Below are 13,822 nucleotides of genomic sequence, written 5' to 3'. Positions count from 1 at the left end.
TGCCAGGTGGATGTTTCAAAGTCCAAGCTTTCAGACTTTTCTAGCTGCCAGTAAAAATGCCTTGGCAGCATTACTTCCCTCCTGGAAATTCATTTGTTGAAAGGGGAAAAGCAGGTACCAGTATCAAAACTTCGTGCCAGGCAGCTAGTGCAGCCAGTAGCAAGATCCTCTCCTTGGCATGGAGTCTCTGAAGGAATGAGACACAAGTTAAAAAACAAGCTTTAATCAACTTCATAAAAATTGTTCTTATAATTGAACTTGGATAGGCCCCCTTGCCCAGCAGGTTCCAGGTGATCATTTCACATTTCCAGGCTTAAGGTGGTCTCTATAGGCCAAAAGGTCTGAGTGACAGACAGTACAGATGCTTGATGGGGCAGGAGGTAGGTGCACAGGTGGTGGTCTGCAGCCCCAGCTTCAGGTATACCTTAAACACTGTCAAGCATGTGCCCCAAGAAAATAAGCCCAGAGGAAAAAGACCTTCACACTTGAGAGCCCTCCACCCCTCAATTGCTGCCCCCTTGGAACAGGACCAGGCTGAGGCAACAAGCCCACTTGAGTTTGCCCTGAAGGGCTGCCTCGTTCAAATCACATTGATAGGCACAGCTTCTGAATTCAGCAGGACATGGAGGAAGCAGGCATGACCTAGCCGCAGTTTTAATGACCCACCAGTCCCTGGGGTCACCAAGAGCTGGTGTTTAATGAGGCCCGAGGGGAAGGGCCGTCTTTCATACACAACTGCTTAGCACAAGCTCTTCCCTGTAACTTCCTCCCCTCTCCAGGGTGGTGTTCAGGAGTCCCAGACAGATGTTGATGCCTAGACAAACATGATGCTGACTTGAGGGAGAGAACTGGAGCACATGTCCCCCTTTTTAAAAAAGAGGTTATAGCAAATTGGTAGGGAAACTGACAGATGTAGTCCCTTGGACTGATAAACCCCAGTGTGCTTGCCTGCCAGCTCCAGCCAGAGTTGCACTAACACTGGCGTTGAACAGTTAAATGCACAATCCCAAGGATGGCCCAGAGTGGTCCCCAAAACGGGGCCCTTTGGGCTGCTCTGAGCTGTCTCCAGCTGCTGTCACTGTCCACTGAGAAAGGCCAAGTGCCCTTTGGTGCATCTGTTGGCGTAGTGTCCTTTTTCACCACACTGGGAACAGCAGGAAGGGAAAAAGACAAAAAACAAAAACACTTTTCAAATGCAATTTTCAACTAAGGCAGCACCCACAAATACCAGGTTGGGAATGGAGACTGAAATTCTCAGTGGTTCAGAGATTCATTGAAATACAAGGGAAAAGCTATAGAAGGTACGGTGGTATATAAACTGCAGCCAACAACTCATCAGATGGGGGAGAGAGACTCCTGCAGCCAGAGGATCTCAGAGCACATAGTAGAGAGCTCCTTTAGCCCCTTGGGCACATGGGGCCTGCCCACAGAAGGGTTCTCACAGTGGGTGGTAGGAAGAGGCCCATGGGCACCAGAGCTCCCCGACCTGTCCAAGAATGAAGCCCCTCTGCATGGCTGACCAGTCACTTACCTGTGAGGCACCATTCTGGGACTTCCTGGAGATGGGAGGGAACAAGGAGAGAGAGAAGCCACCAAACTCCTCCCCCAATGCAGGGAGGGATTCACTGCTGTGGAGTGAGGGCTGCACCCAGATTTTCCCTTCTGGTTCTTGCACATCTGCCTAAGCTACCCCTGGGGACAGGTTTCAGTCACATTATCAGAGAGATGGGACAATTAGACTTGGATGAATAGACCTGGTAAAATCACCTCAAAAATCTAGCACTGATCCTGATCTGTCCTGGCTCTGATTATCCAGTCCCTGCCTAACTTCCTTTCATTGTCTTGTTGCTGCTCAAAAAGCAGAATTCTAAGAAAGGAAGCGAATGGCAGCCTCAAGAACCAAACAACGAAGGGGTGTGGAGGTGGTAGGGGCACACACTCTGCACTAACCCATGAAGTGCCCTCCTGGTCCCTGCTTCCTCGGCCTGGAGTGCAGGGCTCTACTTGGTCACCACTGCCCAGAACTGGCTGCTCTATTCCCGAGCCTGTTGTCCTCATGTTTCAAGTATTTCTTATCTGTACATGTGATCTGTGTGGACAAGTGGCCTGTGTAGCTGCCAGTTAGCCCTTTAGCTGATGTGATGACCAGAGGGAGGAACTGTGTGGGCCCATTCATGGTACTTTGCATGTCCATCAGCCTCCACAGCTGATCCTGGGGAGTCCAGGATTCCCACAAGGCATCTTTAACAGTAACTATAAAGTGCCCCTGGGAAGAAAAGGTTGGCAGGTCCCCACCCCAGCTTTCTAAGGTTCCAGGACTTATGAGAGCTTGCTTCATAGAAGCCCTGCTGAAGAGTCCTACAGGAGACAAGATGACAGCTATGCTGCTTCAGGAAACCTAAGTTTCCTCACTGTACTTGAGTACTGACTGGTTGGAAACTGCTCTGCATAGGACAGGTACCCCCACTCGCCTCACTTTCACATCCCACTCTGTACTCTCCTCACCTGTTATGGCTCAGGCTTAGAAATCTGAGGCCTTCCTTGAATCCATGTGCACTTTTAACTTTAGTGTCTTTGGGCCCCAGCCTTCCCTTCCCTTGAGAACAAAAACCCCTCCCAGGATAGAACAGCAGCAGTCTGTTTCCTCAGCAGAGTTGGCACAGAGCAGGTGCTCAGTGAGTGATGGCCATGGGAAGTGCCCAGTGGGTTAGCTTTTCTATGAGCATTTTAAATATACGCCTTTTGACTCAGGCTTTCTACTTGCAGGCATGGATTCTACTGACATCAGGCAAGAGCTCACAAATGTCTTAAGTATTATATTCAGCACTGTTTTTAGCTGTAAAAATTATAACTTAATTGTGTACCAACAGAGAACTGATAAAATAAATTACGGTTATATTATACAGTCACTGAAAAAGATTAAATTTACATACACCGATATAGATCTACAATATATTGTAATGAAAAAGTATAGAACATTATATATACTAGGGTCCCATTTACATTAAAATACATACTATCCTTGTGTTTGCATGAATAAAAGTTTAGGAGGGCATTTCTCCAAGTGGAATCCAGAAGTCCCTGGTGGGGTTCTCCCTTAGGGGTTTTGGAGTGTAAAGGGGTGCCGAAACCAAAAATCATGAGAACAGAATACACTGAATACAGTGGCTGTTTTAGAAAAGGTGGGATTAAAGGACAATACTCACTTTGTATCCTAAACACTTCTATATCAATGTTTTTTTTAAAAGCCTGTACTAACTTTGTATTTCTTCTAACAGTCCCCAATCTGAAGTCTTTGTAAGTCTAGTTTTACTATTGGTTGTTTCTGACTCACTTGCTGGTGCTTGTTTTTTTCTATGTTTTGTGATTTTGAATTGTGAACTCATTCTTCAGAACTCTAGCTGTGGGAATTCTGTGTGATCTGGGTTGAAAATAAATTCCTCAAAGAGCCAGGTGCCAGAAGCCCATCTGGGGCTGCTTTAGATGAGAAAACTAGCTTTTTAGCCCTCACCAAGGGCACAAATACAGGTCCAAATTCATGAAAGAGCCTGCCAGTGACTCTAACCTCTTAAGGGACTCCCCTCACCCCTTCCCATCTAGAGCCAAGAATGACAAGTTTCCTAGTGGGGTTTTAAAAAGTTTACTCCTTGTAGGCCTGTGGACTGAAGGGTCCCAGGTTCGGTTCTGGCCAAGGGCATGTACCTTGGTTGCAGGCTCGATCCCGGCCCTAGGTGGGACACGTCAAGGAGGCAGCCAATCGATGTGTCTCTCACACACTGATGTTTCTCTCTCTCTCTCCCTTTCTCTCCCCCCCTTCTGCTGTCTCTGAAAAGCAGTGGAAAAAATATAGAGGATTAAAAAAAAAAAGTTTACTCTTTTTCTGAGTGTCCTATTTTATGTATGTGTGTGTAGGCGGTGAGAAGGGTATTCTGATTTCTCTGTGCAGGCGTAAAGCTTTGAACCTTTCCCTTGAGTGTGCCTACGCAGGATCTATGGACAACCAGAGGCTTCAGGGTTCACCCGTGTCCCTGGATTCATGCTTCTACTTTGCTCCTAGCCTCTGACAGATTTCCCTCCATTTTTTGCAAGTACACTCCATTCATTGTTTATTTAATTGTTCACCTGGCCTTGGTGTGTTGTGGAAGAAAGTAGGATAGCATCTAGCCCACCATAATGGCCCACTTTTACAATCAGCAAAAACAAAGATTTTTCATTTTTCAAAATTAACTACTTATGGAATGAGGGAACAGCCACTGACTGTGAAGACCCCTCCCCAGCCCCCAACCCAAGACTCACCTTGTAACAGGTGACCTGCTCCAAAGGCCGGGGTCCCCGGTTGCCTGCACTGCTGTTTTGACTCTGCATGACCCCGATGACCTGTGGGGCTCTCTGCTGATTGGGAGAAGAGTTCTGACTCGTTAACTGGATCAAGGAGGACGACCTTTGTAATGGCGGATTGTTACTTTGCTGGAAAGAGTTACACAACACGGTTTTACTGCAGAAAACGCGTGCACGCAGACTACCAATGGGGACAGGAAAAAAGAGGGCGGGACTGCTCCCGCATGACCAGCAGGAAGGGCTTCCTCCATGGCCCCACTCAGGAAAGCAGGCAGAAAAGAAACATCTGCTGATGATGGCAGAAGCTGCTGCCCGAAAAATACCATGCAGACACACAGAAACGAAAAATAAAAGTAGAAAACAAAACACCAAAGAGACGGAGGTCTCTGGGGCAGTGGGGCAAGGGCATGAGCAGGCCTTACTTTTGTTTCTGAGGTTCTAGCTTCAGGTCAGGATGAACGCTTGGTTCAGCCAGATGTTTAGCAGCCTACACGGCGAGCAACAGTCACAGAAAAACAGTTGGAGGCTGACACACTGGACTGCGGTCTAGGGGCTGAGAGGGCCCTCCACTAGGGAGTCATGTGAGCAAGGGGGATGGAGACTCCTGGGGTGGGGACTAGACAGCAAGGCCATCTCCCAACTAAGTGGTTTCTGGCTCTGGCCTCCATAAATGCAGGAACCCTGAGCTAGAAAACCCCAGGTTGTCATGGCTGCACCCACATCCAAGAATTCCCAGCTTTGCTGATAAGAAATTCTATCTGATCTGCCCCATAACCTCCGAGGGGGTGGTGGTCAGTGTTATAAGTATGGACACTTCTTCTGGCTGCTCAGCCTCTGGAAGTGAGGAGGGCCTGGTGGGGCTTTGGCAACAGGTTCAGAGTTCAGCCAGGTAAGCGTAAGGCTCAAGAACAGGTGGGTTTATTCAGCCTGTTGAGACCCTGCCTAGCAGACTGGCCAGTCTTTCCTCTGGCTTCCCAAACCCCAACTCCAGTAACCAAACCCAGGGTGCCCTTGGTTTTGGGGGGGCTGCTGCAGATTCCAATTTGTCCATGACAGTTCCCTCTTTCCTCCTGCTTGAGGGGAATCAGCCAACTGCTGGGTTGTAGGACCCTTGTCTAGAAAACAGGAGCCAGCTGGTCCTTCAGCCCTCTGTTCCCAGCATTCCCCACAGTTGGGAACATCCACACAGAGTGATCACAGCACTGGCCAGAGAACTAGCCAGCCTTGGTTTTGTTCTCAGCTCTGCTCCTGCCCAGCTGTGGCACTTCAGGCAAGTCCCTCCCTCCATGAGTGTCAGTTTCTCCATTAGTAAAGGGCCTGAACCAGAAGCAAGTGCGGTAGTCATGTGGAGCTCATGCTGCCTTCCACTCTGGCTCCCAAGGCTGGCTCAAGGAGGGTACTGCTGAGCCGCCCAGGCACTCGCCAGGCATTCAGCTCCAGCAGATAGCCCTCCATATCTAGAGGCAGATGCAAATTGCTTTGCTCCCTGAATTTTCTGCTGGAACTCAGGGTGACCGTCCTGCCTCCTCCTGAGCCCTCACAAGGTCTCCAGCTGGGGCTATGACAGACCACGCATTGATGCAGGCACTGAGTTCTCTGCTGCAAGGGCACTGCCAGGGCCAGCAGTGCCATAGGGCCAAGGAGGGACCAGGACATGGTACCTTTGTCGGAGGCTGTGTCTGCTGCGGCAATGGAGGCTGCTCGGTGGTTCCCATTGGCAGTTCAAATCGAGGGCTGGTCACCCAACAACCAGAGGGGACGAGAACAAGAGAAGAAGAGATGAAAGAGGAGCTAGGCCAGGTGGTATTCTCAAATTCTGGCCCAGGGGATATCATGGCCAGTCTCTACCCAAGTACATAACACAAACCACCTGGACTTAGGGTAAGTGTTGGCCTTCAGCTCTGCCCCTGAGGCCACAGGACAGTGGGAAGAACAGAACTGATATGCCTGGGCTCAGACCCAGCTCTGCCTATAACTGGCTGAGACTTGGGGAAAGTGCTGCTCAGAGAAATGAAGGAAACAGCTATTGATATCATCAGAAGGCACGAGCCTGCTCTATGGGGGGCTTTGAGCATGAGAGCCCCTTCCAATACATACCCTTTGCTGTAGGGTCTAACTCAAGCACCAGACCTTCTCTGACAACACAGACTCTGCAGAGGACATGCCTGCCCGCCCAAGCAGGAACCCCTGGGCTACCTGCAGGCTCCCGGGCTCTCATCTAGGGAGCAGGACCAAGTCAACAGCACCAGCCACCTGCTCATCGTGTGGCAGCAACCAGGACACCATGCTCCTGTACAGGTGTTGGCAGTGTGGATGGAGGCAGCACAGGAGGGGGAGGCTACTTTGTGATTTCAGTGCTACCCTATCCCCTCAAACACCCAAAGCCCCAAATGACAGGTGCACTGAGGCCCAGGAGAGGAGCACTGAGCCCCGCTGGACAAGAACCTGGCTTTGGAGGTTTGCAGACCTGCCTCTGAGCAGGTACCACCTCCTACCACCATGTGACCATGGCCAGTGGCTGAGCTGCCTCAGTGTCCTCATGTGTGAAACAGAACACTCTCTTTTCACACTTGTGAGAGTTACATGAACTAGTGTATGTGAAACCCCAAGGTCACTATCTTCATATAGGAGGCCCTGACACTACCATACCCTTCCTTTACGGCACAGGTTCTTAACCTGATGGCCCTAAATAATATGCAAGGCTACATGTGCATGAGTTTTCTGGAGCACAGGGCCCATAGCTTTCATCAGATTCCCTGATGGCTATGTCCAATAAAATTTAACTGCTGGTGTAGGCAGAACCACCTCTGGGCTTAGGAAGCAGCTGGGGTCCCTTCTCAACCTCCCATCCCTGCCCCAGGCACCGTGCTACCACCACCCAGGGACCAAAGCCCAACTGAACCCAGGAAAGATGAATAGGGCAGTGGGGCCTGGGGCAAGAACACTGTGGGTGTTGGGGAAATAGGGGCTGGCTACTCACTGCATGAATTTACACGAGGGCCCCTCTGGGCAGAATCCCACGAGGTAATTCACACAGATGACTCTCCGCGTGTGCCGGTGCCTACATAGGGGACCTGTGGAGCCAAGCATCAAGTGATTCAGACCATTCTCTCTTTGGGAGATGTCTTCATGGCCCTCTGCCAGTCAAAGCCCTGGCCAGACCACTGTCTGGGGCGCAAAGAGCAGCAGCAGGGCTTCAAATACTGGCTTTGCCTCCTATTCTCAGGGGACCATGAGCAGGACACATAATTTCTCAAATACTAGTTTCCTTTATTGAAAATGCAGGTGAGTGTGTAGTCCACATAGGAGCTTTGGGAGGCTCAAGTGAGCTGAAGGTGTAAAAAAGTCTCACTAGCCCCAAATGCCTGACACCATGTTTTGCTGGAATAGGCAGGACAGGTAGAGGGTCATGTGGGCATAGGAAGCACCTACCATGCTTGCAGAAGCCACGATCGTACCAAGGGCAGTCCTTGATCTTGGACTCAGGGTCGATGTGCAGGAAGGGGCACTCCTTGTTGCTGCACTCCCCTGCAGGGAAACCCAGACATGCGTCCACCCAGGACAGCCCCGGGAGAGCTGGACCCAGACCCCCCTTGGTTTCTCCAAAGGCCAGGGCCTAGTGTGCAGCAGAGGGCCAAGTGGTTCTGGTGTCCAGTCCTGCACTGGCAAACCCCAAGACTCTAGAGTGCCTCAGAGCCTCAGTTTTCTGATCTGTATGTGCGCTGTGAAGGTTCTCCCCTCATATGTGTCCATCCTGTCACAAGGGTAAATGACACTGACAGAGCTGGGCACAGGTATACACATACTCATTAAATAATTCATGGCTCCATCCCTTACCCAAAGAGGGTGTCCCAGGCACTGTGGCGTGCCCGGGTATGCAAACGTACCAGGTGAGGCCAGGAAATTACTGTTCTATTTTGATCAGCTTTTCACATGTACAAGCTGGAACAGGGGAAAGGTCTGAGGAGCATACCTTTTAGGACAAAAGTAGGAAAGATTTGGGAACTCAGGCTGGGTCCCTGTAGTAGAAGGCAATGAAGCCTTTATGAGAGGAGCTGTTTTAGGAGCAACTGGCCCAGCTGCCACCATGATCTTTCACCCAGCTACAGTTCAGCCACCTCCACGCTTGCCCTTCCTTTCCAATCGATGTCACACATGAAAGCCCAATCTGAGAAAATGCAAACTCCTTACCAGACCTGTAAGTCTCTATGTGACCTAGCCCAGTCTCTTCCTCCTCTCTAGCGACAATGGCCCCCTAGCTGTTCCAAGACAGTCCTCTGCCAGGACTGGCCCCTGCTTAGCCTTCAGATCTCCTCAGAGAGGGCCTTTCTGACCATTCTACCTCAAGAGGATTCCTCATGTGGTTCTATCACTGTTTATTTCCTTCGGAGCACTTATCGTGCACAATTCTCTTCTTTATTTGTCTCACTGGCATATCAGCTGCCTCTTCCCCTGGGCTACTAGAGCAAAAGTACCATGGGGCAGGGAACGGGCCTGTCTTTCTTCATCACTGTTTCTTCAGGGCCTAGAAGGGGGACCCTCACCTGTGTCACAGGTGACAAGAGCTGCAGATAATATGTTTGTACTAGGTCAGGCTCTGCAGGGGAACAGCAGGCAGGGATTTGTCACAGAGGCATGGGGTTGGAGGGGGGCCTGCTGCACCCAGGGCCATTAGCAGTAGGGAACCCAGGTTAGCCTGCAGAGGCACTGTTGAGAGGCTGCCCTAAGGGCTGGCTCCTGCCTTTGGGGCCAGATGGGAGAAAGATCCCACGGAGAAGCCATTGCTTTCTTTCAGTGCTGGTTCCAGGGGAGGTGGGGGGAAGCTAGGAAGTCTGAGTCCTATTTTTGTCTGCCTGTGCTTTGACTTTTCAGCTTGTGTTACCTCTACAAAAAAAAGCCACAACTCTAATTAATAAGCCAGCAGGCTAAGCCTGTTGAGCTGCTGTAATAATTAGCATCTCCTCTGACAACAGTGCTTTGAAAGTGTGCAGCAGGAATAGCACTCCTCGGTCCACCACAGAGTATAGCAGGTTTCCAGTCTCTCTCCTGGCTTCTGCCCAGTCCTGAGGCTAGAACTAGCCCTTGTCCAGACCAACAATGATTTTTCCTGGTCAGCCTCGCTCAGGGCAGAGAGCCCGGAGATTCTAGTTCCATCAGAGAGAGCAACAGCTTGGTGGAGCCCTGTTTCAGCCCCATTGCCCTCAGCCTGTCCCCGCTTCTTCATGAAGTTCACTCAGGACAACTTAGGCCACATGTTCTCTAAGTAGGGATCAAGGCAATCTGTTTCAAGGTGAAGAGTATGGCGCTTTGCCACCAGAATACAGCTCCCCAAATTTGCTATTTTTAGTTAGGCTGACAAGCTACCACCTGGGATCACATGCCCAGAGAAAAGGAAACCAACTCTGGCCTGGTGGCAATCACTTGCCACACAATAAGAAGAAGCTGATTTAAGGGAGAAGGTTGACTTGGGCAGAAACAAGGCCTCTAGCCAGCTCCACTGCTCACCCACCCACTGGGAGACTCATTAGTCTCAAATTCCCAAAGTACCTGAAAGCGCTAAAAAAACAGAAGCACTACACAGAGGTAGGTATTATTAGAGAATAACCATAATTTCCCATGACTAATGGACCAGCCGGGGTTGGAGGGCAATGCCTAAGGTTCTCATATGAATCTGGAAAGATGGGAGATGGTAGATACCGTGGGTGCCCGAGCAGCTGCTTAACTCCTCTGGGTCTTGGTTCTCAGTGGAGCTTCCCCAGGGCTACAGGTGCTGGGGGGTTTCTGGGTGGAGGGAGGGACCTGGCCACACACCTTACCAAACTGCCTTACCAAACTTTGAGTAGAAGTAGCACTCAGGCATCTTGGTCATGTCATACTCATGGAGGAACTCGCACTGGTCCCCTTTCTTGCACAGCCCCCGCAGCCAGTGTTTGCATACCACTGTCTTCTCGCCACTAATGTGGCGAAATGGGCACATGCCCCCTGCAGAGGAAGACAGAGAGATGTAGCCCTAAGCCCAGGGGCATTGGGCCTGGGGAGCCAAAGTGCCTTCTCCCCACACCTCCCTGAAGCACCCAAAAGCAGAATGTTCCTGAAGGTGGTGGCTGCTCTGGCAGAAGGCAGTGTGATTTTAGGTAGTACATGGGCACACATTTTAAATTTAAATAGTTACATACTTTTAATGTGTTTTAGTAAAATCTAACTAAAACATCATGATTTCACAGATTTTACTGTAAGATGGAGGTTTTACAAGACCAACAGTGTATGGGGGAGGGGTGAGTTTATTCCTTTATTTAATTAAAGAATAGTTCCAGTGGTACATGGACATGGCAAAAATTGTAGGGCTAGTTAAAGAAAGACTGGGGTTTGAGAAACACAGCCCTAAAAGATAGGACGTAAAGAGGACCACCAGCAGAAGCCTGGACTCCAGGTGGGCTCCATCTTTAGTTAAAAGTACCTGCTTAGCCTCCAATAACTAAGAAAGAAGATCAACTACAGAACTGAAGAGATGCATTGCATACAAACTGGGGGAGGTCTGCCTTCTGTAGCAGGACCTTAGTGATCATCCTTACAGATGGGACAGAGCCATACCCTGGGAAGGTCCTATTTCTAAGTAGTGGCCTGGCAGGAATACTGGGAAGGCCTGGCCAGAATGAGGTTGTGACTGGGAAAGATTTGGGACAGCCCTGTCCAACAGAACTTTTTGTAATGATGGAAGTTCTATATTTATGCTGTCTAATATAGCAGCCAGAAGCCACATATGACATTAAATACTTGAAATATGACTAGTATGATTGAGGAACTGCATTTTTAATTTTCTAAAATTTTAACTGATTTAAATTTGAATAGTCACATGTGGCTAGTGGCTATGTATTTGTTAACAAAGAGATAGTTATAATGCTCATGTTAAGGACAGCTTGCTAACAGGTGATGGCAGGTCAGAAAGGCAGAATTACTGAGCAAGGAGGACATGGGAATGAGACCAGGACCCCAGGGATGATGATGTTCCAACTAGAAAGCTGGAGGTCGACCTGGTTGACCTATCTGGCAGGTCTGTTATTTCACAGGTAAATGACTGAGTTACAGAACCAAAAATGTGCCAAAATCAATCATTAAAACCAACCTTGCTCTAATTTTGTGCTCCCTATTCAAGCTTGTGATCAAATTTAGTTTCCAAATAAATTTTCCTAGAGAAAGAAAAATGGCCAAACCCATGTATGATATATAGGGTCCTGCCCAGCCAATACTGCTCCTTATGAATAGTCTGGCTCATGCAGCCTCTGTGGGGGCCTGGTTAGTATGAACAAGACTCCACGAGACAGACTATTATGGGGTTTTTTTGATGAGAGGATACGGAGAACAGTGAGTCTGTGTAGACTGTAGAATCACAAAGCCCTGGGTCACTAACACTGTGACCCTGAGAAAGTTACCGAACATCTCAGTGCTAGGAGCTTCTGTTCATGTCATAGGTCAGCTTGTGGCCACAGGGAAAATGAGGTGAGAACACTGATTCAGAGCCAGGTTCAGCCTTGTGTTTTAGGTTTCAGGCAGAATACTCCATCATGTTCCTAGCCTTTCCAAACCAGTTTCATCATCTAGGGACACTGCTATTCTGGAGAAAGCAATGTAAACCAGAGACTAATGGCCTACAGGTGTGCTAGTGGGTAGAGTGGTAGAAGGCACCTCAGGAGGAACATCAAGGAACCAGGGGTCTCTTACCTTTGCCACAGGCAGCTTTCAAAAAGAATTCACAGACAGCAGCCCCTGACTCTAGAAAGGAGAGAAAAGGAGAGGGGTCAACAAAGCAAGGTGCAATTGCTACTGGTGACATCTGAAGATGGTGAGAGGAAACCCTTCTGGCCTTTGACCTCTGAAGTGTTCATGATACAGGAAATAAGACTGGCAAAAAAATGCAAGGCCCGATCAAGCAAGAAAAAAGTTGCTTATTTCAGTCATTCCCTGCAAAATGAGACACATATGTTAAGACCAGTCATTACAAAGGGCTTTCTGAAAGTCTCCTATAATAAAGATGTTTTTGAGGAGCTGGAATGAGTGGGCAAAGAGCACAGGATCATCACCGAAATTACCTGGTGCTCGGACCTTCCAGAGGACTAATTCCCAAGCACTTTAATGTGAGACAGAGGGAGGAAATGATCTCACAGGAAACACAAATGAATGGGGACTCTAAGGAGGGACGGGCTCCAGAGAGAGACTATTAGGGAGGGAAAAGCATAATTGGAGACACAGAAACAGGACTGCTCTTAATTTGCAGCACCAACCAATACAATTATTAAAAGAGCAGTATTTTGCTTCTACAAATGCTGCTGGTTCAGGCGACGGAAGCAAGAGAATACAGGCTGAGTGCATGTGGTGGAAGTCAGCGGGCTCAGGACTAGCTGTTCTTATGAACCCAGTAATTCACTGGCCATGGCTACCAGGATAAACCTGGCTTCACAAAGTTTTCTTTCTCAGCAGGCATTTCAGAATTGCTGAAAACCCACAGAGAGCATCTCTGAAGGCCACTTTCGTGTCTCTACTTTCTAGCTTGCAAGCGATTCCTTGACTTCTGGGGAGCGGGCAGATTTTGCTAGGACGGCCTAAAGGCGGTGGAACTGGGAATCCTAGAAGGTGTCACTCGTTTGCATTTCAAAAAGTCTAATGAAAGGCCCAGAGTTGGAGTCCAGAAAACAAGGGAGGGACATGCTCCCAGGAGTGTGAGTCCTAGGAGAAGAATGGAGCTTGAGAGTCTAACTGGGGATCTTCTACAGAAAGGGAGAGGTGGTCCTTCTCTCAGCCAGACTCCTCCAACGGCCCAGTTTTAATGAAAGCAAGAGGGAGATCACAGCGAGGGGCTGGAGGGGGAAAGGGGGTTATAAAGCACTTTCCTGTAGTTAAGGGGTGTGTGGGGGTGGAAGAAGGATTTCCAATCCAAGATACCCGCCTTCATTCAGTAATTATTTGAACAGCCGGACATGGTGTTGCCCTCCTGAAGACTGTCTTAAACTAGCCCCAAGGGATCATATATCTGAGGAAGGTGGGCTCCCAAGTCCGAGTCCCAGGACTGAGGGGATGGGGTCCCGGGTCCGAGTCGGTTGCGCCCCTTGCCCGCCGACCCCGGCCCCACGCTCACTGTCCATGCCGGGGAAGGGCAGCGGCTGCGCCCCGAGCTGCTGCTCCACCGCGATCTCCAAGTCGAACTTGATGTGGTCCACGCTGGCGATGATTTCCTGCATGGCGGCGGCGGCGGCCCCACAGGCCCGGCTACCTCTCAGTACTTCGCGGCACTCACACCTCTGCCCGCCACCGGCCGCCGCACACAGTCCTCCTCCGCCTCGCCTCACCTAACCTGGCCGCCGCCGCCGCCGCCACCGCCGGCGCCCGAGGTATGCCGGGAGCGCCGGAGCCCGCGCCGGCCCTTCGCCTGCTCAGACACGACCAATCGAGCGCGGAGAACGGGCCGCTCCACTAGGCCCGGCTAGCTGCC

The 13,822-nt window shown here is 49.9% G+C and overlaps 1 protein-coding gene across 3 annotated transcripts; it reads right to left on the bottom strand.

Annotated features, from left to right (window-relative positions):
- Positions 1-950: 950 nt before the first annotated feature.
- CPSF4 (cleavage and polyadenylation specific factor 4) lies at positions 951-13,663 on the bottom strand. Of its 3 annotated transcripts, none has more exons than XM_016217779.2 (8): positions 13,469-13,663; positions 12,058-12,108; positions 10,168-10,320; positions 7,771-7,866; positions 7,319-7,412; positions 6,000-6,072; positions 4,297-4,467; positions 951-1,144 (listed from the first exon to the last, which is right to left on the bottom strand). In XM_016217779.2, exons 1-8 carry the CDS (start codon positions 13,569-13,571, stop codon positions 1,076-1,078), a joined length of 810 nt encoding a protein of 269 aa, XP_016073265.1. In that variant the 5' UTR covers positions 13,572-13,663; the 3' UTR covers positions 951-1,075. The 3 variants fall into 3 exon arrangements, with proteins under 3 accessions (XP_016073265.1, XP_016073266.1, XP_016073267.1); XM_016217780.2 differs by having other exon boundaries at positions 4,297-4,392; positions 13,469-13,649; XM_016217781.2 differs by having other exon boundaries at positions 4,297-4,389; positions 13,469-13,649.
- Between the last annotated feature and the right edge of the window lie 159 nt (positions 13,664-13,822).

The sequence above is a fragment of the Miniopterus natalensis genome, chromosome 3, assembly GCF_054644295.1.
Source record: "Miniopterus natalensis isolate mMinNat1 chromosome 3, mMinNat1.hap1, whole genome shotgun sequence".
NCBI classification, from domain to species: Eukaryota; Metazoa; Chordata; class Mammalia; order Chiroptera; family Miniopteridae; genus Miniopterus; species Miniopterus natalensis.
The sequence above is the reverse complement of the archived record's forward strand: the minus strand, read 5'-3'. Positions and strand labels throughout refer to the sequence as shown.

What these genes read in the sequence shown, in the direction of transcription:
- CPSF4 (XM_016217779.2), bottom strand. Translation starts at nt 13,571, where the DNA reads ATGCAGGAAATCATCGCCAGCGTGGACCACATCAAGTTCGACTTGGAG. An exon ending in TCGTGGCTTCTGCAAGCATG is followed by an intron (nt 7,413 to 7,770) that starts GTAGGTGCTTCC and finishes TTGGCTCCACAG; the next exon opens with GTCCCCTATGTAGGCACCGG. An exon ending in CCCTCGTGTAAATTCATGCA is followed by an intron (nt 6,073 to 7,318) that starts GTGAGTAGCCAG and finishes TTGGGTGACCAG; the next exon opens with CCCTCGATTTGAACTGCCAA.